The sequence below is a fragment of the Mastigoproctus giganteus genome, chromosome 6 (genome assembly GCF_048544385.1).
Source record: "Mastigoproctus giganteus isolate SK-2022 chromosome 6, ASM4854438v1, whole genome shotgun sequence".
Classification (NCBI taxonomy): Eukaryota; Metazoa; Arthropoda; class Arachnida; order Uropygi; family Thelyphonidae; genus Mastigoproctus; species Mastigoproctus giganteus.
Window position 1 is genome coordinate 206421209 of NC_143580.1, and position 27616 is coordinate 206448824.

Genomic DNA, 27616 nt, shown 5'->3' on the forward strand with positions numbered 1-27616 from the left:
AGACGTTTGGAAATTTTACGATATTCTAGATGGAAATTACTAAGTTGTTTAAATGGCACATGGAAGAAAATATGCACACAGCACATAAAAGACCTCAAAGGATTTGAAAAAGATGAATCACATGAAGAGGTTACAGATAACATTGTAAAGGTTGCAGAGCTACTTCAGTTGGAGGTTGATGCCAAAGACATGGCGGAGTTAATAGAGAAAGAAGAGAGGGAATTATCTAACAAAGAACTTAGTGACTTGCAGGCAGCGATAGTGGAAGAAGAAAATGCTGACGAAGCTCAAGACGAACCAAATGAGGAGCCGAGACACTTCACCACCAGAGAAATGGCAATGCCAAGGTTTGAAAAGATGGATCCTGACAGCAAACGATTCTTAAAAGTTAACAGAGGGGTGAATGATATGCTTGATCGCTACAAAGAAATCTACGATGAAAAGAAAAAAGCCACCGTCCAGTCATCCATTAATATGTTCTTTCATAAGGTTGAACGGCCAACCCCTTCTAAATTCACACAGCCCTCAATCTCCGCAGCCGCGTGCTTATCAGCTGAAGACATCAGTTCTGGCAACGATTCTCGAGAAGTAAAACTTACTGACATTATGCCTGTCTCCTCTCTTTTTTGTAATTTTATAATTTTGAAATTTTTTAAATTGCACGCTTTTGTAATTTTTCCTGCGCCAGCGCATATGATAAAAAATTGAATAAATACAATAAATAATTCTATTTACATGTTCATCGAACATTTATTTTTTGATTCAATCAATTCAGCGAGCATAGTTGCAAGTGCTGCACAAGCATGGGGGGAAATTCCGACTTAGTGTTCTGCGGAACGCAACACTTACATAAGTCGGGGAGTTCCTGTATCTGTAGAAAAGGCATGCGTGTATAAGAGACAGAGAGTGGAGAGACTTGTTAAAGATGTCATTAATTAACCTAACTGCCCTCTTCTGAATGGAATCTTGAAGCCTGAGAGAGGTTTTGGGAGAACCACCCCAGATGTGGGAACAATATTCCATGGTGGGACATATTTGCAATTTGTACAGAGTGAACAGCTGTTTGGAAGAAAAGTAACGGTGAGAGCGAAAGAGAAAACCAAATTTTTAGATGCAGGGGAAGCAACATTTGTAATGTGTTTGTGCCAAGAGAGATTAGAAGTCAGGGTAATCCCCAAAAGAGATATATCATCTTGCCTAGAAATCAGTGTCACCAAAGATAAGCACAGGAGCAGAAGAATCCTTTTTGCAACTAAAAGACAGGGCTGAGTTTTAGAAGGATTGAAATCAACTAAGTTCTCTTTTCCCCACTGGAGAATTACCTGAAGATCGGCATTTAAGGAATTGGTAGCAGATTTTCGAGAAGTTGAAGCTGATTGAGCAGGACAAGGTTTCTCAAAATAGAAAGTGGAATGCAATGTGCTTTCATCGGCAAAACTATGGATAGGATTTCCAGTCAATGGAAGAAGGTCATTAATATACAAGAGGAAAAGAGTGGGGGAAAGAACTGAACCTTGGGGGGACACCGGCATTAGTGGAGAAGTTAGAAGACAGAGGGCCATCTACCATCACCCTCAGTGAGCAAACAGAGAGAAAACTGGATAACCAATTACTAAAAACAGTTGGCAAACCATAAGATGGAAGCTTGTTTAGAAGACCTTTATGCCAAACACAATCAAAGGCCTTTGAGATGTCTAGAGCAACTACTTGTGTTTCACCGAACCTTTCCATTGAATAAGTCCATAAATGGGTAACATGAGCCAGAATATCACCAGTGGATCGACACTCACGGAATCCATACTGGCGATCGTTGATCAGACGGAAGGTTTCTAGGTAGTTTAAAATTTGGCGGTTAATTGATTTCTCCATTACTTTAGAAAGAGTAGAATTGCAATGGCACGATAATTGGATGAGAGGGATTTGTCACCTTGACTGGCTGGATATGAGCAAATTTCCAAGCAGAAGGAAAAACACCTTTGGAATAAGAAAGTGAAAAAAGGCGGCAAAGAACAGGAGTAAGTTCAGGAGCACAGGTTTTGAAAACAAGTGAAGAAATACCATCGGGACCTGGAGCTTTCTTAGCATCAAGATTCGTCAAAATCCTTCTGACATCCTTTTGATGGAAGACCACAGGAGGCATTGAATGGAGCTTGTTGGGAATAGTGGGAGGTGTTTTACCAAGATCGTTAATGCACGGTTTGAAAGAAAAATGGGATGCTAGCAGGTCAGCTTTCTCCTTGGCTGAAGTGACAACAGAACCATCTGGTTTGGACAGAGGTGGGAGCAGAGATGGGCAAAAGTTGTGGCCAATAGCTTTGGCAAGAGACCAGAATGCTCGGCTACCATTAGGGCAAGAAGCAAGTTTTCTACTCTTAGCCTGTTCAAACTCTAGTTTGGACTGGTTAATAACTGATTTACAATTGTTGCGAGCTTTGGTGCAGGTAGAAAATGAAACTGAAGAATTAGAAACAAGCCAATTACGATATGCAACATTCTTCTCTTGAACAGCCTTAGCACATTTATTGGAAAACCAAGGTTTAGATAAAGGACGAGATTTTAAAGTGGAGTGTGGGATAAAGGATTCCATTCCAGTAAGAATAATTTCACTGACATGATCTGAGCAAACATTGACATCAGAACTTTTGAAACAGTAATCCGACCAAGGAAAAGAAGAAAGGAAGTCTCACAGGTCATCCCATTTTGCATTCTTGTAATGCCAAACAACACGAGGTTGGGAGTAGCCATGAGATAAAGGTTCCATTGGAGAAGAGACAATCGCCAAGTTGTGAGCTGAAGTGCCTAAAGGACCTCTCACTTCGACCATGTACTTAGAAGGGTTGTTTGTGAGAAAAAGATCAAGCATATTGGCTGTATGATTGGGATTGTCCCGTATTCTTGTAGGTAAATGAACAATCTGTGCAAGATCATTAGTAATTGCAAAAGCCTCAGCATCTTGACCAGCTGGGTCAGTGTGACTAGAAAACGGAAGCCAGCTGGAGTTGTGAACATTAAAATCACCAAGGAAAATTACCTCACTGTTAGGAAAGTTGGACTGGAGAAAGTCAAGTTGCAAAGAGAGGAAGTCAAAGAGCTCCAAGTGATTAGTAGAATTGGGAGAACGGTAGAGACAACAGATGAATTTTACACAATGAAGTAGAGATTTTAAGCCAGAGAAGATTCCAAATTGCCAAGTCTCTGACAGGGAATATCAGAACAGACATATGCACAAGTACCACCTTTCTGGCAAAAAGAATCATACAGCGAATAATTTGGGCATCTGAGATGAGCAGTAGTTGAATCAACCGATAACCGAGATTCTCTCAGAAAAAGTACATGGGGTTTGGCAGATTGTGTGGAAATGTACATTGTTGAGATTAGAATTGAGACCACGTATATTTGTGAAATGAATTAGGAAGTGTTTGGGAGGTTTAGATCTTTTCGCAGATAAGCTTGCTCTATTAGTTTGACAATTCATGGTGTATTCAATAGTAAGAAAAAGTGGGTGGGACATGCTGTATGAAGCAATAAAATTTTTAGATATGGCGTACACATGGTAAGAATATACCTAGATCCTTGACATAACGTGGCCTTGACAATGCTCGCCGCATACACACTATGCGGACTCCCTCGTCACTTCTGGCAGAGTAGCGGTAGCAAGATTATACACTAGCTGATCCGGAAGCCTTCTAGAGAGTTACTAATAGGTTCTGGCCGGTGTACTAACTAGTGGCCGGCCTGCGAACACCGTTTTAGAGCTGTACCCTCGAAATGTAACGAATATTGGATCTCACCACGATGTTCATCATAACCACAAAAGTCATCAATCATACTGCATGATGGAAGAGATGGGAAAGGGTCTCTAACTGGAATGCAATGTGCTATCATCAGCAAAACTATGGATAGGATTTCTGGTCAATGGAAGAAGCTCATTAATATACAAGAGGAAAAGAGTAGGGGGAAAGAACTGAACCTTGGAGGACACTGGCATAAGTGGGAATCTTGTTTAGAATAGCTTTATATCAAACACGATCAAAAGCCTTTGAGATATCAAGAGAAATTGTTTGAGAAAGTGTTTCACCGAACTTTTCCATTCAATTTGTCCATAAATGGGTAACATAAACCAGAATGTCACCAGTGGATAGACATGGGCAGAATCCATACTGGCAATCGTCGATCAGACAGAAGGTTTCTAGATAGTTTAAGAGTTGACTGTTAATAGATTTCTCCATCACTTTAGAAAGAGTAGACGTAATTGCAATGGGACGATAATTGGATCGGAGGGATTTGTCACCCTTTTTAGGAACTGGCTGGATATGAGCAAATTTCCAAGCAGAAGGAAAAACACCTTTGGAATAAGAAAGTGAAAAAAGGCGGCAAAGAATAGGAGTAAGTTCAGGAGCACAGGTTTTGAGAACAAGTGGAGAAATACCATCGGGACCTGGAGCTTTCTTAGCATCAAGATTCGTCAAAATCCTTCTGACATCCTTTTGACGGAAGACCACAGGAGGCATTGAATGGAGCGTGTTGAGAATGGTGGGAGGTGTTTTACCAAGATCATTAATACACGAGTTGGAAGAAAAATGGGATGCTAGCAGGTCTGCTTTATCCTTGGCTGAATGACAACAGAACCATCTGGTTTTGACAGAGGTGGGAGCAGAGATGGGCCAAAGTTGCGGCCAGTAGCTTTGGCAAGAGATCAGAATGCTCGGTTACCATTAGGGCAAGAAGCAAGTTTTCTGTTTGTTATGTTATTTGGTTTTTTAGGAGCATTAGCAACTAAGGCCATATTGCTCCGGTGGTCATTCCCTGATCTTTCCGCATCCTCCGTATTTGGTGGTGACGTTCTCGAACTCCGGTCTAATCAAGAAGCGTGTGCTACGTACTGCTGCTCCTTCCCACCTGGCTATGGAGGCGCGCAAGTTTTCTACTCTTAGTCTGTTCAAAATTTAGTTTGGAATGATTAATAACTGCTTTACAATTGTTACGAGCTTTGGTGTAGGCAGAAAATGAAACTGAAGGATTGGAAACAAGCCAATTACGATATGCAACGTTCTTCTCTTGAACAGCCTTAGCACATTTATTGGAAAACCAAGGTTTAGATAAAGGACGAGATTTTAAAGTGGAGTGTGGGATACAGGATTCCATTCCTATTGGAAACTACAGAGTCCATTGAAAGAAATGAAAAGAAAAAATTCAAATTTCAGTTCTTGATACCATCCAATTCATGAGTGAGGCATGGGATAAGGTCACATCACAGACCATCAAAAACTGTTTTTATAAAGCAGGACTAAAGCCCATGGAAGTCAATGAAGACAGTGAAGAAATTGATAACATTCTGTTAACAATATGGTTGAAGAAAGTCTTGAGATAAATGTGCTAAGGCTGTTCTCTTGAACAGCCTTAGCACATTTATTGAAAAACCAATGTTTAGATAAAGGACGAGATTTTAAGGTTGAGTGTGGAATAAAGGATCCCATTCCTACAAGAATAATTTCAGTGACACGATCTGAGCAAACATTGATATCAGAAGTTTTGAAACAGTAATCCGACCAAGGAAACGAAGGCCGACCGGGCTAGCCGGGTGGGTAAAGTGCCTATCTAGCAACTCAAAGGTCACGGGTTTGAATCCTGCCTTGGGCTTGGATCAAAGTACTGCAAAAACCTTGGGAGGTTTTTGGCCACATTATGGCCACAGAAGCCAATGAGCCAACAACTACCAAAAAAAAAAAAAAAAAGGAAAAGAAGAAAAAAAATGTCGCAGGTCATCCCATTTTGCATTCTTGTAATACCAAACAACACGAAATGGAGAAAAGCCATGAGATAAAAGCTCCATTGGAGAAGGGACAATCACCAAGCTGTGATCTAAGGTGCCTAAAGGACCACTCACTTCGACCGTGTATTTAGAAGGGTTGTTTGTAAGAAAAACATCAAGCGTGTTGGCTGTATGGTTAAGATTGTCCGGTATTCTGGTAGGTAAATGAACAATCTCTACGAGGTGATTAGTAATTGCAAAGGTCTCAGCATCTCAACCAGCTAGGTCTGTGTGACTAGAAAATGGAAGCCAGCTGGAGTTGTGAACATTAAATTCACCAAGGAAAATTACCTCACTGTTAGGAAAGTTGGACTGGAGAAAGTCAAGTTGCATGGAGAGGAAGTCAGAGTTCCAAGTGATTAGTGGAGGTGAGAGAACAGTAGAGACAACAGATGAATTTGACAGAATGAGACAGACATTTTAAGCCAGAGAAGATCGAAAAGAGGAGATTCCAAATTTCCAAGTCTCTGACAGAGAATATCGGAATGGACATATGCACAAGTACCACCTTTGAGGTGGCAAGAGCATTGAACAATCCAGGTGAAAGTAAGCACCCCCCTGTCTTATACTCCCTTTTTTAACTTTAGCTTTTTCTGTCAGTTCTCCCCTCAAGCTTATTATCACATTTTGTCTTCTATATACTAAATAAAGTTTTATACTAAATGCTTTAATCTTATCATTCATAGCAAATGGTGTCACATTGCATCCTTATAAGCTTAAATCAAATTCTTTGAGATGACTAAATATATTGGCAAGATAAGCCAAACTGCTTAGCCAAAGTTCATCTGTGATAGTTTTGATATTCTAATTTACTTTTCTTTAGAAAAAATTGAACTGAACATACTTCAAAAAGTTATGCTAAAACTTTTCCAATGATTCAGCTGACCAATCTAATGAGAATTTGATGAGCTTTAAATTCTCATATGTTAGGTATGAGAATTTAAAGTTTGCATTCACAAATTTAATTTTTATTGCCGGATTAAGAATACAAATTAAATGATCTGGTATTTCTTTTGAAGCTAAAGCTTTCCTGTAAATGCTACAGCAAGTAAACTTAGAAGTTCAGGACTATTTCTTTTACATTCACACATGAGGAGTTATTAAGGATTGAAAATGCCAGAAGGTTATCAAATTGTAGCAGGATACTTAATGATTTTGTAATAACTGAGAGCAAAGTGGAGGAGAAATTGTTGAAGTTAAACATAAGAAAGGCACCTGGTGTGGATGGAATCTATCCAGTTATATTAAAGGAGGCAGCAAAGCAACTAGGCAAACCCTTAGCAATAATTATGAGAGCATTCTTGGACTCAGGGGAGGTCCCCACGGACTGGAGATGTGCAAATGTATCCCCAGTTCACAAAGAGGGATTGAAGGGTGACACGAGTAATTACAGACCAGTTAGTTTAACTTCTGTTCTGGGTAAAATAATGGAGTAACTGGTTAAAGATGCATTGCAGGATCATCTAGACAAGACTGCAGCAATAATTCAAACACAGCATGGGTTTGTTAAGGGAAAGTCTTGTCTGGCAAATACGATTGGATATTATGATGTGGTTACAAAGGAACTGGATACAAAAAATAATTTTGATATCATATACTTGGATTTCAGGAAAGCTTTTGACCCTGTTGTCAAAAGATTTTGACACTGCTCTTCGTGGACTAATGTTATTAGTGGAGTCCCACAGGGTTCGGTGTTGAGTCCACTGTTTTGTATATTTTTATGATATTTATGAAGGTATATCAGGCTTAGTGTCGAAGTTTGCAGATGATACAAAGGTTGGCAGGGTTGTTAATGACAGTAATGGCAGTGTGCTACTGCAATAGGATCTAGAAAATTTGGGAAGATGTGGCTGAGAAGCGGCAACTGAAGTTTAACATTGACAAATGCAAAGTACAGCATATGGGTACAAGTAACCCCAGAGGAACGTACCAACTGTGTGGTACTACACTTAGGGTAGTAGAAAATGAAAAAGACCTGAGAGTAATTGTGCAGTCAGATATTGAAGTTTTGTGAACAATGCAGACAGGCTTCAAGAGCAGGTCATGGGTTTTTGTCAATGATATATAGGAATTTTGCTAGCAGGGAAAAGGAGGTGTTGTCCCTCTGTATAAGGCAATCGTCAGACCACACCTTGAGTACTGCGTACAGGTCTGGAGGCCTCATTTTAGGAAGGATATAGATTTGCTTGAGCGTGTACAGAGAAGGGCAACAAGATTGGTGAGGGGAATGAAGGGATCCTCTTACCAAGAGAAGCTTAAGTTCTGCAAATTGCAGTGGATGGAAACTAGGCACCTGCAAGGTGATCTGATTGAGGTGTATAAGGCCTTGAATGGGTTGACCACACTGAATTCTGATGGGATTCTTCCACTTGTTCCGATTACGAACCTAAGGGGGCATAAATTCAAATTGAGGAAAGACAGCTGTAGAACAGATGTGTGGAAATTTTCCTTTAGCCAGCGGGTGGTTAATTGCTGGAACAAACTTCCATCTGTCGTGGAAGTTGATAGATTAAATAAATTTAAGGAGGGACTGGACAAACATTTAGAGGGAATGGTTGTGTGAATTTTTTTTTGGCTGATGCTACATAAACTCATACACTTGGTTTCTTGCATCAAATGCCACGATTACTATTACTTAGCTGCCTGTTGATATTTCTGAACTGATGTTCAAAAAAGGAGAGAGTCTCCCAAAACAAATTCTTCTTTAACATTAATTTCATGCTCAAATTATAGACATCATTAACTGGGAATAATTACTTGAAACTTGCCTCTGTATAACAAGAAAAGAAGCTTGGTTTTAATTCAATAATGTCCTCTAGATCAGTGGTCAGCAACTGGTGGTCCGCAGAGTAATCTGAATATATTTGCAATTTTCGTGTTTATTAAAATGTTTCATTATATTCTGATTCTACTTTTTTGCAATTTTCGACTTATTACGTTGCATGTTTATAAAAGGCCCAGTGCAATATCCGGTATTAGCGATGCTTTTATTGTAAAAAAATATAGAAAGCTATTTCTATTTCTTATCGATGGCCTAGCCTAGGCACAGCACGGTTTGCAGTTCTTAGGTAAGTGACCAATGATATTTTTATTTTAACTGTGCACAGTGATATTTAATGGCATCAAAGAGCTTGAGTTTGATAACTATCTTATTTATTGTTTGGTTTTAGATTCAAATAAAATAACCCCAATGAGTGAGAAAAAACAAGCAAGCATTTTGTGCTTCTTAGGTAATACATCACGTTGTCATGAGTTGATTAATGAATCAGAGCCTCCGCAGCCACCGCAAGGCATCCATCTGAAGGACATTAGAACTGGAGGCAGAGAGAAGAAAAAGTTCAAAGTTTCAAGAAAATATGATGCGGACTACTTGAAGTTTGGATTTATTCAAGAACCTGGAAGTGAACTGGATCCACGGCCGCTTTGTATTATATGTTCTGAGCGTTTATCCAATGATGCCATGAAACCTTCGAAACTCGGCAGGCATTTGCAGTCAAAACACCCAGATTTAGCTAAAAAGCCAGATGAATACTTCCAAAGGATGCATGAAAATTTTCAAAAGCAAAAAAGTTCACAACAATGATTGTTGAAGGTAAGTCCTTAGTAAAATCTTATTTGATAGCACTTCAAATCGCGGGACGTAAAAAGCCATATACAATTGGAGAAGAATTAATTAAGCCTTGCTTGTTACAATCCTGTGAAGAGGTTTTGGGGAAACAGGCTGTCCAGAAACTAAAAGGAATTCCTATGTCTGCTAACACTGTGAAGCGCAGAATTGAAGACATGGCCGAAGATATTGAAAATCAAGTGATTGCAATTGTGAAAAATTCTATGTTTTATTCAATTCAACTTGACGAATCAACAGACATAACTAACAAGGCAGTTCTTCTACGTTTTGTGAGGTTTGATTGCAAGGAGAATTAAAGGAAGAACTCTGTTCGCTAATCTTGTCGGGTAGAACAACAGGCTCTGAAATTTTCAATGCACTTAATGGTTATTTCCTGAAACACAGTACTGAATGTAAGAAATGTGTTGGGATATGCACAGACGGTGCTGCAAGCATGACTCGGCATCACTCAGGAGTTGTTGCAAAAGTGAAAGACATTGGACACCCAGACATCTTGTTTACTTATTGTATTATACATCATGAGCAACTTGTGGCGAAAAGATTATCTCCAGAACTGCATGAAGTACTCTCTGATGTAATTAAAATTGTAAACGAAATTCGCCACAAAGCGCTCAATTCTCGAATATTTGAGGCACTTTGTGAAGAAATGGGCTCTCAGCATACTCATGTTCTTCTTCACGCTGAGGTGAGATGGCTGTCGACGGGCAAAGTACTAAACCGATTGTTTGACCTGCGCCATGAAGTCAAGTTATTCTTCCAGCAGCAAAATAATTCAAGGTTCCATGATCTCTTGTCCGACAATGATTGGCTAGCCAAGCTTGCATACCTGGCAGATATTTTTTCTCTGTTAAATGAGCCGAACACGTCCTTGCAAGGACAGCTTACAGACGTGTTCACACTGCAAGACAAAATGGATGCATTTCAAAGGAAGATATTGCTGTGGCAAACACAGTTGGCTGAAGAAGATCTGCAAATGTTCTCAAATTTTGATGATTATATAAAACAGGAGGATGTCAACCGACAGGTAATAACTCTTGTTCGATTGCACTTACAGTCGCTCACTGATTCTTTTGGTCGTTATTACCCAAAGGAAGAGGACCCCAGACATGGAAATACTTGGATAATGGATCCATTTTCGGCAAAAATCGAGGATAGTAATTTTAACATGGAAGAAAAAGAAAGCCTAATCAATCTATCATCCAATGATAGTCTCAAAGGTAAATTCCACTCGTCCCTAACAAGATCTCATTTTTGGCTTTCTGTAAAAAGTGAGTACCAAGTGCTGAGTGAAAAGGACATCAAAATTTTAATTCCATTCGCAACTACATATATGTGTGAAATGACATTTTCATCAGTTACAGCAATTAAAAACAAGTACCGCTGTCGGCTAGAAATACAAACGGCTCTCCATGTTGCAGTAATGTCATTGGAGCCAAGGATCCAACAGCTTATTTCAAACAAGCAGCAACAAATGTCACACTGATTATTTTGCTATAATTAATCCTTTATACACCTCTATGTTGAGGTGCACTCGATATTTGATAATTGTTAATATTAATTGTTTCTGTTAATTCTTTTTTTAATAAAATAAAATTTAAAATGTTTTTTTGCATTTTTCATAATGCATATATCTGCATTTATTTATTATACTTTTTCTTTTTTTTATCATTATAAGGCCATTATATTATTAATTATATTAACATTAATGATATCCAATTTTTTGCGAATAACTTGGAGTGCAAAAACAAGTGTAAGTACCATTTCATATTCAGAATGTTACTTTTATGGAAAAAATCATGGTAGTGGTCTGCGGGATTCAAAATTTTGAGTTTAGTGGTCCGTGAGGTTCGAAAGGTTGGCGACTGCAGCTCTAGATCATATTAAGGCTAATTGCAGAAGTAATTTTTTTAATGGCAACATTCTTTCGTTATTTTTACTTGGATTCATATTAAATTCGTAGAACACCCAGCTCAAGCAATGCCATCTTAAAAATGTTCTTGAGATTGCTTAAACACTTATTCTTAACTACTGTAAATAAATGGTTCTAATTAATTATAGCCTGATAACTTATTAATATATAAAAAAAATTCTCATCATTATGATATTATGTTTACACATCTGCTATATATACTACAATAAATCATAAAATGTTAACTACATAGAAACACAGCCAGCAATGGAAAGAAACCAATGCAGGTTCAAGGATGATACTGGCTCTAAATTCATGCTATTGGCAAAGCTTTGCATGCCACAATTTGGGAGCTGTTGTTCTAGAACAAAAAATCTAGAACTGTGCTGAAAATTACATTCACTGCTGCCAAAAAGATAAACAAAAGATGTTGAAGATAAACACAAGAAAGGCACCTGGGGTGGATGGGATCTATCCAGTTATATTAAAGGAGGCAGCAAAGGAAGTAAGCAAACCCTTAGCCATAATTATGAGAGCTTCCTTGGACTCAGGGGAGGTACCCATGGACTGGAGATGTGCAAATGTGACCCCAATTCACAAAGGAGGATCAAAGGCTGACACAAGTAATTATAGACCTGTGAGTTTAACTTCTGTTCCCGGAAAATTAATGGAGACAGTGGTTAAAGAAGCACTGCAGGATCATCTAGACAAAGACTTCAGTTATAGCTAGGACACAGCATGGTTTTGTTAAGGGGAAGTCTTGCCTGACCAATTTCATTGGATACTATGATGCAGTCACAAAAGAACTGGATGCAGGGAATAACTTTGATATTATATACTTGGATCTTAGAAAGGCTTTTGATACTGTTGCACATGGAAGACTGCTGCACAAATTGGAGCAGTGTGGCATTGGAGGCAAATTGCTGCTATGGATAAAGGGGTGGTTGAGGGGGAGAAGACAGAGAGTGGTAATCAATGGACACTGCTCATCGTGGACTAATGTTATTAGTGGAGTCCCTCAGGGTTCAGTATTGGGTCCTTTATTGTTTTCTGTATTTATAAATGATATTGATGATGGTATATCAGGCTTAATGTCCAAGTTTGCAGACGATACGAAGGTTGGCAGGGTTCTCAAGGACACTACTGACACTATGCTGCTGCAACAGGATTTGGAAAGGTTGAGCAGATGGGCTGAGAGATGGCAAATGAAGTTTAACATTGACAAATGTAAAGTACTACATATGGGAAACAGCAACCCCAGAGCAACGTATCAACTCTGTGGTACTACACTGACAGTGGTAGAGAATGAAAGGGACTTGGGGGTGGTTGTGCAGGCAGATATGAAGTTCTCTGAGCAGTGCAGACGGGCTGCAAGAGTAGCTCATGGTGTATTGTCAATGATATATAGGAATTTTTCTAGCAGGGATAAGGAGGTGATTATTCCCTTGTATAAGGCAATGGTCAGGCCACACCTAGAGTACTGTATACAGGCCTGGAGGCCTCATTTCAAGAAGGATGTAGAGCTGCTGGAACGAGTACAGAGAAGGGCAACAAGATTGGTGAATGGGACAAAGGGGTGCTCTTACGAAGAAAGGCTTAAGTTTTGCGAATTACAGTGTCTGGACACTAGGCACCAGCGAGGTGATCTGATAGAGGTGTACAAAGCCTTGAATGGTTTGAGCATGCTCAATGCTGATGGGATTCTTCCTCTTGCTCAGAATAATCACCTGAGAGGGCATAAATTCAAATTGAGGAAAGACAGATGTAGGATAGATGTGCGGAAATTTGCCTTTAGCCAGCGGGTGGTTGGTAGGCGGAACAGACTTCCATTCCTTGTCGTGGAAGTTGATAGCCTAAATAAGTTTAAGGCTCAGCTGGACAGGTATTTCGAACGAACAGAGGGGTGAAGTGGAAGTGGTTATTTTTTATTTATTATGTTACTTTTTTCTTTTTTTTTTTGGCTGATGCTGCATAAGCTTGCTTTCTTGCATCAAATGCCTCTACTAATGCTAATGCTAAAAAAGGAGTGTTTTATGATATCTCTATTAATGCTATACTCCAAACTTCTTTACTGGAATATAAAAAAAGAAAAATATCACTAAAATGAATTCCTTACCTTTAGGAATATCAGTGAGAAATAAAATATTTGTTGGATTCAAATCCAGAGCATTGGCAATCATCCTGTAACTTTCTTCTTCCATTTTTGGACCTGTTTTTGTATCAAAGAACCCATGAAGATACTGTAACAAAAAAAAAAAGAATCCAAGCATCAGTTTTCCTTTTTTTTTTTTTTAATACATCAGCACAATGAGTTTCTTGTATCATGCTTATCTGATGAAAATAATGAAAAAAGGATATTCTTCCTGTACATTAATTATAATAATGGCATTTGAGTTTGGTTTTGCATTAGTCCCAAGGCATGGAGTACTGGAGAAGTAAATCTGCAAACTACAGCACACATTCTGATTCTCTCTCTCTGTGCCCCTCCTTTCTCCATAGGAGAAGGAAAAAAAAAAAAGAGAGAAAAATCTTGGGAACTCCACTGTTATCTGTTCCAAGGCGAGCTAATTCAATTCTTAAAAAGGCCTACAGATTCAAATTCTGTCAATAGGATTTGAACCCAAATGTAACTGCTTCATGTTTAAAATTCTCAAGTTACACTAACAAAACTGTGTAAAAGCCAAAATGAACTGTTCAGTTTAAACTTGGAACCAATAAACCATTCAAAAAATACAATTCTCTCTCTCCTCTCTCAAACCGAAACCTAAGGTTATAAAAAATATCTCAGTTAAATGAAGTGAAAGAATGCTTGTTCACAACGGTACTCACTTAGTAATGTATTTTAATTCAAAATGCAAAGTCTAAGGCATATGAAAATGTTAATTAAGTGTATTTCCTACATTGTTCTTGCTGTTCTTGTTGATTTTAAAGTTTAGTACATTGAAGTTTCTCTTTTTTTGACGACCATCAGCAAAAGAGAAGATAACCCAAAAATAAGAATAGAAATAAATGGAGAAAGAATAGAGTAAGTTGATAACTTTATCTATCTTGTACATGCAATAACCACTGATGGAAGATATGCTCCCCCCATACTTCACCTGGTGGGGCTAGTCTCCACTGACCTCTTTGGGGCTGCCTACTCTATCATCCCTATTCTTCTATCTGTTTTCCTCCAGTCTAAAATGGTGTTTGCAGGCTGGCCGCTAGTTAGTACAGCGGACCGAACCTATTGGTAACTCTCTAGGAGGCTTCCAGATCAGCTAGTGTATAATCTTGCTACCTCTACTCTGCCAGAAGTGATGAGGGAGTCCGCATAGTGTATATGCTGAGGAGCATTGTCGAGGCCATGTTATGTCAAGGACCTAGGTATATTCTTAGCCAGGTGGGAAGGAGCAGCAGTGCGTAGCACACGCTTCTTGATTATACCGGGGTTCGAGCCCGCCACTACCAAATACGGAGGATGCGGAAAGGTCAGAGAATGACCACCGCATATCCCGGAGCAATATGGCCTTAGTTGCTAATGCTCCTAAAAACCAAATAACAAACAAACAAAGGTATATTCTTACCATGTGTACGCCATATCCAAAAATTTCATTACTTCATACAGCATGTCCCACCCACTTTTCCTTACTATTGAATACACCATGAATTGTCAAACTAAGAGAGCAAGCTTATCTGCGAAAAGATCTAAACCTCCTTTCCAAGCACTTCCTAATTCATTTCACAAATATACGTGGTCTCAATTCTAATCTCAACGATGTCCATTTCCACTTGCAGTCTGCCAAACCCCATGTACTTTTTCTGACAGAATCTCAGTTATCAGTTGATTAAACTACTGCTCATCTCAGATGCCCAAATTATTCGCTGTATGATTCCTTTCGCCTCAAAGGTGGTACTTGTGCATATGTCCATTCTGATATTCCCTATCAGAGACTTGGCAATTCGGAATCTCCTCTCTTTGATCTTCTCTGGCTTAAAATCTCTCTCTACCTCATTGTGTCAAATTCATCTGTTGTCTCTACCGTTCTCCCAACTCCACTAATCACTTGGAGCTCTTTGACTTCCTCTCTTTGCAACTTGACTTTCTCCAGTCCAACTTTCCTAACAGTGAGTTAATTTTCTGTGGCGATTTTAATGTTCACAACTCCAGCTGGCTTCCATTTTCTAGTCACACCGACCCAGCTGGTCAAGATGCTAAAGCTTTTGCAATTACTAATGATGTAGCACAGATTGTTCATTTACCTACAAGAATACAGCCAACATGCTTGATCTAGTAGTTGTTGGTGACTCTATTGTCAGGGAAACGGGGAACATGCTTTGTAAAAAGGATAGGTGGAATAGGACCAGGGTATGTCTGCCAGGGGCAAAGGTTGATGACATTGTAGAGCGGATATCATCTTTTAAGGGCACAAAAGGTGATATAGTTGTACACGTTGGCACGAATGATATTAAGAGTAGGAGACCGGCGGAATTACTTAGCAAGTACAGGTCACTGCTGAAAAAAAGCCGTGAATTAGGGTTGAACTTGAAAGTGTCTGCAATTCTGCCCAGACACGATAGGAGGGAGTATATGATGAGAGCCTTGTCGATCAATTCGGCCCTGGAGGGATTGTGCAAGGCTCAAGGGGTAGAATTTTTTTCAGCCTGGACTGTACTTGTTAACAGGAGAGATTGCTTCTACAGGGATGGGATACACTTAAATAGAAAGGGTGCAAGAATTTTTGCTGATGCTGATGCTGTCGAGGCAGTGTTAGGTGGGTCGGAAAACTGCTAGTTGGGGGGGATACAAGGACTAATAGATTAACAGTAGCCACTGGCAGAGGTGGAAGTGATTCTTGCACTGCTTCTATTCAAATGAGCAGAAGTCTGAAAAACAAGATGCAGGATATTTCAGAGACTGCTGGTAGTCATTGCGTTACAAGTAAACACATGGGTTGTGTTAGGGTAGCTAAGAATAGAAACAGGTGCATGTATACCTGCGTGTACACCAATGCTAGGAGTTTGGTAAATAAATTTGATGAATTTGAGGTATTGCTCAAAACATCAAAGGCAGATATTGTTGGGATATCAGAGACGTGGTGTCACACAGATATAAGTAATGCGGAACTGGAATTTGGGGAATACAATGTGTATAGAAAGGATAGACAGGACAGGAGGGGAGGAGGGGTTATGCTATTAATTAAGAAACACATAAAGTCCAAGGAAGTGAAGCCAGTCGACATCGATGGACAGGGCAGTGCCGAATCAGTTTGGTGTGACATAAGCATAGGGAAATCAAAATTGAGAGTAGGAGTGTGCTATAGGCCTAATGACTCTGATGAGTATAATAAGATATTGTACAGGGAAATAGAGTGGGCCAGTAAATCAGAGAGTCTTATAATGGGGGATTTTAATTTCCCAGATATTGACTGGAATTTGTGGGTTGGTCACTCGCACACTAGCAAGGCTTTTGTGGATTTATTGGATGATTGTTTTCTACACCAGCATGTTCGTGAGGCAACAAGAGGGAGCAATACTCTTGATCTGATTATCAGTAGTGACTCTTCATGCATTAAGAACCTGCAGATAAATGAACCACTAGGTGGCAGTGATCACAGTGTGTTGAAGTGGGATTTACTCAAGGAGGTAACTACCATCAGAGGTAAAGGGAAGGGTTTTTGTTTTCGTAAAGGCGACTATGATGGTCTGAGACAGTATTTAAATTCTATACAGTGGGACCAACTGATGATGTTACCAACAGCAAACTCAAAATGGGAAGCATTCAAGGAACTAATCTTGGAGGCTACCAGGCTTTACATACCAACTAAGAAATATTGTTCAAGGTTTAGGCCTAAATGGTTGTCAGATGAACTAATGAGACATGTGGCAGAGAAGAAAAATGCATGGGATACATATAAATTAATGGGTGACATGGAAGCCTATGATAGATATAAGTTGGTCTGTAACCAAGTCACAAAAGGCGCCTCCGTAGCCAGGTGGGAAGGAGCAGCAGTGCATAGCACACGCTTCTTGATTAGACCGGGGTTCGAGCCCGTCGCCACCAAATATGGAGGATGCGGAAAGGTCAGGGAATGACCACCGCATATCCCGGAGCAATATGGCCTTAGTTGCTAATGCTCCTAAAAACCAAACAACAAACAAACCAAGTCACAAAGGAGATTAGGCAGGCAAAGGCAGACTACGAAAAATCCTTGGCAAAGGATGCAAAGAAAAACAGAAAAGAGTTCTTTACATACTTGAACTCGAGAAGGAAAGGGATGAATCAGATTGGTCCACTGGATATTGATGGTTCAACAGTTGAGGATCCTGCTCAGGTGGCTAACAATCTAAACGAGTATTTTGCATCTACATTCACGCATGAGGAGTTATTCAGGAAGGAGAATGATGTAGGTAAAGTAAACATTGGCAGTGAGCTGGATGATTTTGTAATAACTGAGAGGAAAGTGGAGGAGAGATTGTTGAGGATAAACATAAAAAAGGCACCTGGGGTGGATGGGATCTATCCAGTTATATTAAAGGAGGCAGCAAAGGAAGTATGCAAACCCCTAGCCATAATTATGAGAGCTTCTTTGGACTCAGGGGAGGTACCCATAGACTGGAGATGTGCAAATGTAACCCCAATTCACAAAGGAGGATCAAAGGCTGACACAAGTAATTATAGACCTGTTAGTTTAACTTCTGTTCCAGGTAAATTAATGGAGGCACTGGTTAAAGAAGCACTGCAGGATCATCTAGACAAGAATTCAGTTATAGCTCAGACGCAGCATGGTTTTGTTAAGGGCAGGTCTTGCCTGACCAATTTGATTGGATACTATGATGTAGTCACAAAAGAACTGGATGCAGGGAATAACTTTGATATTATATATTTGGATCTTAGAAAGGCTTTTGATACTGTTGCACATGGAAGACTGCTGCACAAATTGGAGCAGTGTGGCATTGGAGGCAAATTGCTGCTATGGATAAGGGGATGGTTGAGTGGCAGAAGACAGAGAGTGGTAATCAATGGACACTGCTCAACGTGGACTAATGTTATTAGTGGAGTTCCTCAAGGTTCAGTGTTGGGTCCGTTGTTGTTTTCGGTGTTTATGAATGATATTGATGATGGGATATCAAGTTTAATGTCCAAGTTTGCAGATGATACAAAGGTTGGCAGGGTCGTCAAGGACACTACTGACGCTATGCTGCTGCTACAGGATCTGGAAAGGTTGAACAGATGGGCTGAGAGGTGGCAAATGAAGTTTAACATTGACAAATGTAAAGTACTGCATATGGGAAACAGTAACCCCAGAGCAACGTATCAACTCTGCGGTACCACACTGACAGTGGTGGAGAATGAAAAGGACCTGGGGGTAATTGTGCAGGGAGATATGAAGTTCTCTGAGCAGTGCAGACGAGCTGCAAGAGTAGCTCATGGTGTCTTGTCAATGATATACAGGAATTTTTCTAGCAGGGATAAGGAGGTGATTATTCCCTTGTATAAGGCAATGGTTAGGCCACATCTTGAGTACTGTATACAGGTCTGGAGGCCTCATTTCAAGAAGGATGTAGAGCTGCTGGAACGGGTACAGAGAAGGGCAACAAGATTAGTAAATGGAACAAAGGGTTGCTCTTACGAAGAAAGGCTTAAGTTTTGCAAATTACAGAGTCTGGAGACTAGGCACCGGCGAGGTGATCTGATAGAGGTGTATAAGGCCTTGAATGGTTTGAGCATGCTCAATGCCAATGGGATTCTTCATCTTTCTCAGAATAATCACCTCAGAGGGCATAAATTCAAATTGAGGAAGGACGGATGTCGGATAGATGTGCGGAAATTTGCCTTTGGCCAGCGGGTGGTTGGTTGGTGGAACCGACTTCCATCACTTGTTGTTGAAGTTGATAGCCTAAACAAATTTAAAGCTCAACTGGACAGGTATTTCGAACGAACGGAGGGGTGAAATGGGAGAGGGTTTTTTTTTTTTTTTTTTTTTTGGGCTGATGCTGAATAAGCTTGCTTTCTTGCATCGTATGCCTCTACTAATGATTCAATGATTCAAACAACCCTTCTAAGTACACGGTCGAAGTGAGAGGTCCTTTAGGCACTTCAGATCACAACTTGGTGATTGTCTCTTCTCCAATGGAGCCTTTATCTCATGGCTATTCCCAACCTCGTGTTGTTTGGCATTACAAGAATGCAAAGTGGGATGACCTGCGAGATTTCTTTTCTTCTTTTCCTTGGTCAGATTACTGTTTCAAAACTTCTGATATCAACGTTTGCTCAGATCGTGTCAGTGAAATTATTCTTGCAGGAATGGAATCCTTTATCCCACACTCCACTTTAAAATCTCATCCTTTATCTAAACCTTGGTTTTCCAATAAATGTGCTAAGGCTGTTCAAGAGAAGAATGTTGCATATCGTAATTGGCTTGTTTCTAATTCTTCAGTTTCATTTTCTGCCTACACCAAAGCTCGCAACAATTGTAAAGGAGTTATTAATCAGTCCAAACTGAGTTTGAACAGGCTAAGAGCAGAAAACTTGCTTTTGCCCTAATGGTAGCCGAGCATTCTGGTCTCTTGCCAAAGCTATTGGCCACAACTTTTGCCCATCTCTGCTCCCACCTTTGTCCAAACCAGATGGTACTGTTGTCACTTCAGCCAAGGATAAAGCTGACTTGCTAGCATCCCGTTTTTCATCCAACTCATGTCTTAATGATCTTGGTAAAACACCTCCCACCATTCCCAACACACTCCATTCAATGCCTCCTGTGGTCTTCCGTCAAAAGGATTTCAGAAGGATTTTGACGAATCTTGATGCTAAGAAAGCTCCAAGTCCCAATGGCATTTCTCCACTTGTTCTCAAAACTGTGCTCCTGAACTTACTCCTATTCTTTGCCGCCTCTTTTCACTTTCTTATTCCAAAGGTGTTGTTCCTTCTGCTTGGAAATTTGCTCATATCCAGCCAGTTCCTAAAAAGGGTGACAAATCCCTCTCATCCAATTATTGTCCCATTGCAATTACTTCTGCTCTTTCTAAAGTAATGGAGAAATCAATTAACTGCCAACTCTTAAACTACCTAGAAACCTTCCGTCTGATCAACGATCGCCAGTATGGATTCCGTCAGTGTCGATCCACTGGTGATATTCTGGCTTATGTTACCCATTTATGGACTAATTCAATGGAAAGGTTTGGTGAAGCACAAGTAGTTGCTCTTGACACCTCAAAGGCTTTCGATCATGTTTGGCATAAAAGTCTTCTAAACAAGCTTCCATCTTATGGTTTCCCAACTGTTTTTAGTAATTGGTTATCCAGTTTTCTCTCTGATCGCTCACTGAGGGTGATGGTAGATGGCTCTCTGTCTTCTAACTTCGCCACTAATGCCGGTGTCCCCCAAGGTTCAGTTCTTTCCCCCACTCTTTTCCTCTTGTATATTAACGACCTTCTTCCATTGACTATAAATCCTATCCATAGTTTTGCCGATGATAGCACATTGCATTCCACTTTCCATTTTGAGAAACCTTGTCCTGCTCAATCAGCTTCAACTTCTCGAAAATCTGCTAACAATTCCTTAAATGCCGATCTTCAGGTAATTCTCCAGTGGGGCAAAGAGAACTTAGTTGATTTCAACCCTTCTAAAACTCAGTCTTGTCTTATATCTTGCAAAAAGGATTCTTCAGCTCCTATGCTTATCTTTAGTGACACTCCTCTGATTTCTAGGCAAAATGATATATCTCTTTTGGGGATTACCCTGACTTCTAATCTCTCTTGGCACAAGCACATTACAAATATTGCTTCCTCTGCATCTAAAAAACTTGGTTTTCTCTTTCGTTCTCACCGTTACTTTTCTTCCAAACAGCTGTTCTCTCTGTATAAATCGTAAATCCGCCCTGCCATGGAATATTGTTCCCACATCTGGGGTGGTGCCCCCAAAACCTCTCTCAGGCTTCTTGATTCTATTCAAGAAGAGGACAGTTAGGTTAATTAATGATTCATCTCTAACAGTCTCTCCACTCGCTGTCTCATAGATGTACTGTTTCTGCTGCATGCGCACTTCCATGGGCACTGTTCTTCTGAATTGGCTTCTATAATTCCCGCTCTCTCTTTCAAAACAATCCGAACACGTGCCTCCACAAGCCAACATCCATTTACTGTCCAACTTCAAACTCACAGAACCAACTTTTCATCTTCCTCGTTTATTCATTCAACTGCCATTTTCTGGGACAACCTTCCTTCATATGTATTTCCTGAAAATTACAGTCTACAGAAGTTCAAGTTCAATGTCAACAAATATCTTCTTTCATCTTCTCAACCTCCAACCCAAGCACGGTACTAAGTACTATAGGTTCTAATACCTCTCGTGTTTGGGGTTTACATAAAAAAAAAAAAGTCTTCAGTTCCCCTCCCCCCCTCCTCTCTCACTAAACCGACCGAGTACACCCCTTAACAATGCCGCCAAATTCTAATCAACGTCTAAATTCTACCGCTTTCTTGTAAATCTCTTTCGGCCAAATTCTAGTGTACACTCCCCTTTTTTTTTAGGCTTGCCACTGAAATTAGGTGGTGGAACCTGCCAGAATACTTAAATAATACTGGGTGCCTGACCTGCCTCCTCGTGGCAAAGTGTGGGCAACGGTGGGTCCCAATAGGGGCCCAACGGCTAAATGGTCAGAGAAACAACAAAACATGATGCTACACAACAGACCACTCCCCACACACTTTTTAAACCTCTGGCCTCCACAGAGTTCTGCGTCACTCACAAAGAATACAACGTGGATATGGGGAGAACCCCTGGTGTCGTCAGACAACTAAACACACTTTACACCTTACAGCCCATGTATTTACTTGTTCCACTATGACTCCCAACAGTCCCGGAAATCCCCATTGCCTTGCTTTCCATGCTGCTGCTCAATTGCATTACAATAGAAGCAGTGCAAGAATCACTTTCACCTCTGCCAGTGGCTACTGTTAATCTATTAGTCCGTGTATCCCCCCAGGCTAGCAGTTTTCCGACCCACCTAACTCTGCCTCGATAGCATCAGCAAATATCCTTGCACCCTTTCTATTTAAGTGTATCCCATCCCTATAGAAGCAGTCTCTCCTGTTAACAAGTACAGTCCAGGCTGAGAAAAATTCTACTCCTTGAGCCTTGCACAATCTCTCCAGCGCCGAATTGATCGACAAGGCTCTCATCATATACTCCCTCCTATCGTGTCTGAGCAGAATTGCAGACACTTTCAAATTCAACCCTAACTCTTTGCTTTTTTTCAACATTGACCTGTACTTGTTAATACTGTACTGTATATATAAGCATTCAAGGCTTCTGTGATTAATGTTTGAAAAGTATACCTTAATTCAATTGTATTCATTCTCTGTGAGATATCTACCCAGTTAATAGAGGCCATGTAGCATCTTAAGCCATTGTAATTTCCTTTCTAGAAATTATAACCCATTCCTTTGCCTTTAACTACCTCTCTCTCTCTTCATCGTCCACCACAGAACTCCGTGATCACTTCCTGCTGCTAGTTCCTGTACTGTCAGCCTTCGTATGTTATCTGGTTCGTGGATGATGATGAGATTTAAAATATTCTTTTTCCCTAGTACTTTCATGACTTATTGATACAAATAACAATCATCTAGTTGATTTAAAAATTTGTCCCCCATGTGGAATTTCCTTCCCATTAGCTCCAATCAATTAGAGGCAAATTAAAATCACTCATAATAAGACATTGATGCTTACTTGCCCATTCCATTTGCATGTAGAGGCTCTCATCATAATCTTCACAATCACCCAACCTGTATATTACTCCCACTTCCATTATACCTTTGCTTCCAACTATCTCACACCATACAGATTCTATACTAGCATTCAAAACATCTGAATCCGGGAAAGCTTTCATCACGCTCAGGCTGCTTTTGATAAGAAGCATGACCCCACCACCCCTTCTATCTAAATACATACATACCATACTGAAAATCATCATCCCTTATCTCCGGGTGGCAGCACGTTTCCGTAAGCCCTATCATACCAGCGTTACTTGTCCTAACCAGCAACCTGCAAGACTGCTGAGAAGAGTACAGATCCCTGGCAGCCAACCTTCTGGAAGGAGACAGCACATGATGCATGGATGGAATTTGATGGTGGCAGCCATAAAAGATTTACTGAAGTCCAATAGTGAAGCCTTTGAAACATATTGGATTGGGCTAAATCTGAACACCTACTGTAAATTGTTTTTAAAGATTTCATTCAAGCTAAAATGACTTTATGTCCAATTTTTCAGCTATTCCTAAAGATTCAAAGTGCTCAAAGGATACCAAAATTAAACCTAGGGTTTCAGACTTGTGTCAGTAGGGAGACCCAAGTGGTCACAACAGAAGTTGTTTTTTTATATTTTGTCGCATCAAACAGTAAATAAATACTTAAATCTTTACTTAAATTTAAGAGTACAGTCATTCAGCAAAATTATTGCACAACTGCTCTGTGCAAATGGTTGCTGGGAGAATATTGTAAAAGTAATACAAGTCATAACGTTGGAGTCACACACACACACACAACTGAAGAAATGTCATTAAAACCAGATCTACCAGTACTGAAATGTTTTAAAATTCTGTTCATTTTTCCTTTGTGATAAACCAAAACAAGCAATGATCATCAGTGCAGGGATTAGAAAAAAAGCAGGATGTTAGTAGACCAGCTTTATCTTTATATGAATCTCTAATAAAACCATCAGAATGTTAACTAGACAAAAATATATATGTAACTGCAACATTGTTGTTTTGTGTATTTATCAATGATATCGATGAAGGTATATCAGGCTTAATGTCCAAGTTTGCAGATGATACAAAGGTTGGCAGGGTTGTTAATGACAGTAAAGACAGTATGCTACTGCAACAGGATCCAGAAAAGTTAGGCAGAGAAGTGGCAACTAAAGTTTAACATTGACAAATGCAAAGTAGTGCATATGGGTAACAGTAAACCAAGAGAAATGTACCAACTGTGTGGTACAACACTCAGGGAGGCGCAGAATGAAAAAGACCTGGGGGTAATTGTGCAGTCAGATATGAAGTTCTCTGAGCAGTTCAGATGGGCTGCCAGAGCAGGTCATGGAGTTTTTGCCAATGATATACAGTGAAACTTCCCTTTAACGGACAGCCATGGGGAACGAAAATCTGTCCGTTAGAGAGAAGTGTCCGCTAACAAGAAGTCTGAGGGAGAAAAAAAAAAAGAAAGAAAGAAAAATCGTTAAACGTTTAATGTAAAATTAAATTAAAATATATACAGATTTTGAACAATATTTTTGCAAATAATATACAATTACATACACAAGAGATAAAGAAAAATCGTTAAACGTTTAATGTAAAATTAAATTAAATTAAATTATATACAGATTTTGCACAATATTTTTGTAAATAATATACATACAGTTGTGCTATGCATATTATGACTTTATCTTAAGAAAAATGCATACAGTAATCACTTATTTTCTTCTGCACCTTCTTCCGGCTGATAATTTTGTTTTCAACATTTGTTTGGAGTGAAGAAACCATCGAAAGTCCTTCAGTATCTTCTTCAGCGGCAAAAAACATTTTTAAACGATTGATTTGTATGAGCGCTTCTTCTATTTTCATCGGTGGTTCGTCGTTAATATGTTCTTCGACAGAATAACCTCCTTCCATTTCTTCATCCTCATGACGAACTTCTTGAAAAATATCGATGATAATGTCGTTGATATCTAGAGCACCATCTTCTGTAGTGAGGTTTGAGTCTTTGTAGCCAGGGTCACTTGTAGCGGAAGTATCGTACATTATCAATAGACGTTGAAGTTCTTGTTCTTCTTGGTACTCCACATTGCTGTTCACAACTTCAATTTTTGCGTTTGAGAAGCCAGACTTTACAAAACAGTTCACGACAGTTTGTTTTCTAATTGCGTTTACTGAAGAGGAAATCCATGAATCGCATCTAGGATGCTGATTTTCTTTGCAAGGTCACTCGCACATGTTACATCGTTCATGTTTGCAATGAGATGTCTTAAAACACGTTTTTTGTAGTGAAGTTTAAAATTTTTTATTATCCCTTGATCCAAGGGCTGACACTCTGCAGATGTGTTTGGTGGCAGAAAAATGATTTGAATGTTGGACAATTCAATGTGCGGGTGAGATGCAGCATTATCCATGAAAAGAATAATTTTTCTGTTTTGACGAATCATCTTTTGGGTAAGGTGACTTATCCATTCGCTCATGATATCTCGTGTCATCCACGCTTTTTTATTAGACTTCCAGTCAACATCCAAAAGATTCAACTTTATGCCCTTGAAACAACAAGGATTTTGTGGGTTTCCTATAACAAGAGGTTGTTCAAAGTCCCCCAGCATATTTGTACACAATAGTACAGTCAAGCGTTCCTTAGAAATTTTTCCGCCCTGCACTTTTCGTTTTTTAGACTCATTGTGTTTTCAGGAAGAGCTTTAAAAAAACAACCCTGTTTCGTCACAGTTGTAAATATCCTTAGCTTCAAAATCACGACATAAATCTTCCAATTTGACGGTCCACTCTGTTACAACCCCAGTATCAACAGATCCACCTTCACCACTTACGGTTTTCCAAGAAATTTTATGCCGAGTTTTGAACTTGTCTAGCCATCCCACAGAAGCTTTGAACTCATTTACTCCCATAGATTTCGCAACCTCCAAAGCCTTTTCCCTAATAATAGGCCCATTAATGGGAATTTTTTTAGCACGTGCACGACAAATTTGAAGTCCAACAGTTTTCGGGAATGATTTTTGACCCTGATCATTTACATGTTGCCAAAATTGTTTGAGCAGTTCATTTTTTTTCTTTAGGATGTCGCTTACCTGCGTCTTCCCAATTTTGAATTTTACAGCAAGATTGCGAACACTATTTTTTTGCCGATCATACGCATTAATGAGTTCGACTATCTTTTAAAGTTAAATGTTTACGAGAAGACATTGTGCACTTCACACGACACTGAACAAAACTGAAAACTGAAACTGAAAAGACGAAAGGCCGACCATATTCCCCCCCCCCCTCCCTGCACACACCGAATTCATCAGAAGTTTTACACGTGCCTTAAAATTCTTGAAAAAGGGTTTAGAACCGCGACGTAAACCTTGATAAAATTCAGAGAATTGGAAATAGAAAATAAACACATGATTGAGGCAATACGTGGAAGAAACGTTCCTAGAAAAAGGGCCGTGAGCTCGCCCGCTGTCTGTTATGGGGAGATCAAATTAAGTGTTAATCTAAACGAAACAGTGCAGTCCGCGTCCGTTACAGAGAATGTCCGCTAGACAGAAGCTGCAAACACGTTAAAACCAATGGAGGTGAGTTGGGGAATTTGAAAATGTCCGTTGTAGAGAGATTTCCATTAACGAGAGGTGTCCGTTAGGAGAAGTTTCACTGTATAGGAATTTTGCTAGCAGAGACAAGGAGGTGATTATTCCCTTGTATAAGGCAATGGGTCAGGCCACACCTTGAGTGCTGCATACAGGTCTGGAGGCCTCATTTTAGGAAGGATGCAGAGTTGCTAGAACGAGCACAGAGAAGGGCAACAAGATTGGTGAGAGGAACAAAGGGGTGCTCTTACCAAGAGAGGCTTAAGTTCTGCAAGGTGATCTGATCGAGGTGTATAAGGCCTTGAACGGTTTGAGCAGGCTCAACACTGATGGGATACTTCCGCTTGCTCAGATTAAGAACCTGAGGGGGCACAGATTCAAATTGAGGAAAGACATACAATTTCTTTATTGCAATCGACAAAAATAAGTATATTTTTGACATGTATATGCCTGATGCAATGCCCATAACAGCAAAAATGCTAGGGGTTTAACATAGAAAAGAACTAAAACTCTAAAAAAAAAAAAAATAAGTTGTAAACACATGAAAACAGTTTGTTTATTTTTTCACAATATCAACAAACCAATCAAGGAAAAACAGTGAAAGTCACTTGGTTGAAGACGAGCTGCTCCTTGATGATACGTCTTCTGTAGGCTTCTGTGTCCTTAATGAATTTCTTGTAGTCAGCATCCATATCTTGGATGTTTTGGAGCATCTCCATTGGCAGAAATCTGTTGCCCTTCCTGAGTTATTTTTTGGTTTGGTGTTATTTTGGTTTTTAGGAGCATTAGCAACTAAGGCCATATTGCTCCGGGATATGCGGTGGTCATTCCCTGACCTTTCCGCAAACTCCGTATTTGATGGTGACGGGCTCGAACCCCGGTCTAATCAAGAAACGGGTGCTACGCACTGCTGCTTCTTCCCACCTGGCTACGGAGGCGCCCCC

At 39.8% G+C, this 27616-nt stretch overlaps 1 protein-coding gene across 3 annotated transcripts in view; it reads right to left on the minus strand.

Moving 5' to 3' along the window:
* Positions 1 to 27616, minus strand: part of Enoph (enolase-phosphatase E1) — a 91767-nt gene that overhangs the window by 19253 nt on the left and 44898 nt on the right. For all 3 annotated transcript variants that reach the window (XM_090375629.1, XM_090375628.1, XM_090375630.1), the window contains exon 5: positions 13466 to 13589. In XM_090375629.1, the coding sequence (XP_090231755.1) occupies positions 13466 to 13589 (124 nt within the window). The remainder of the gene's footprint in view (positions 1 to 13465; positions 13590 to 27616) is intronic.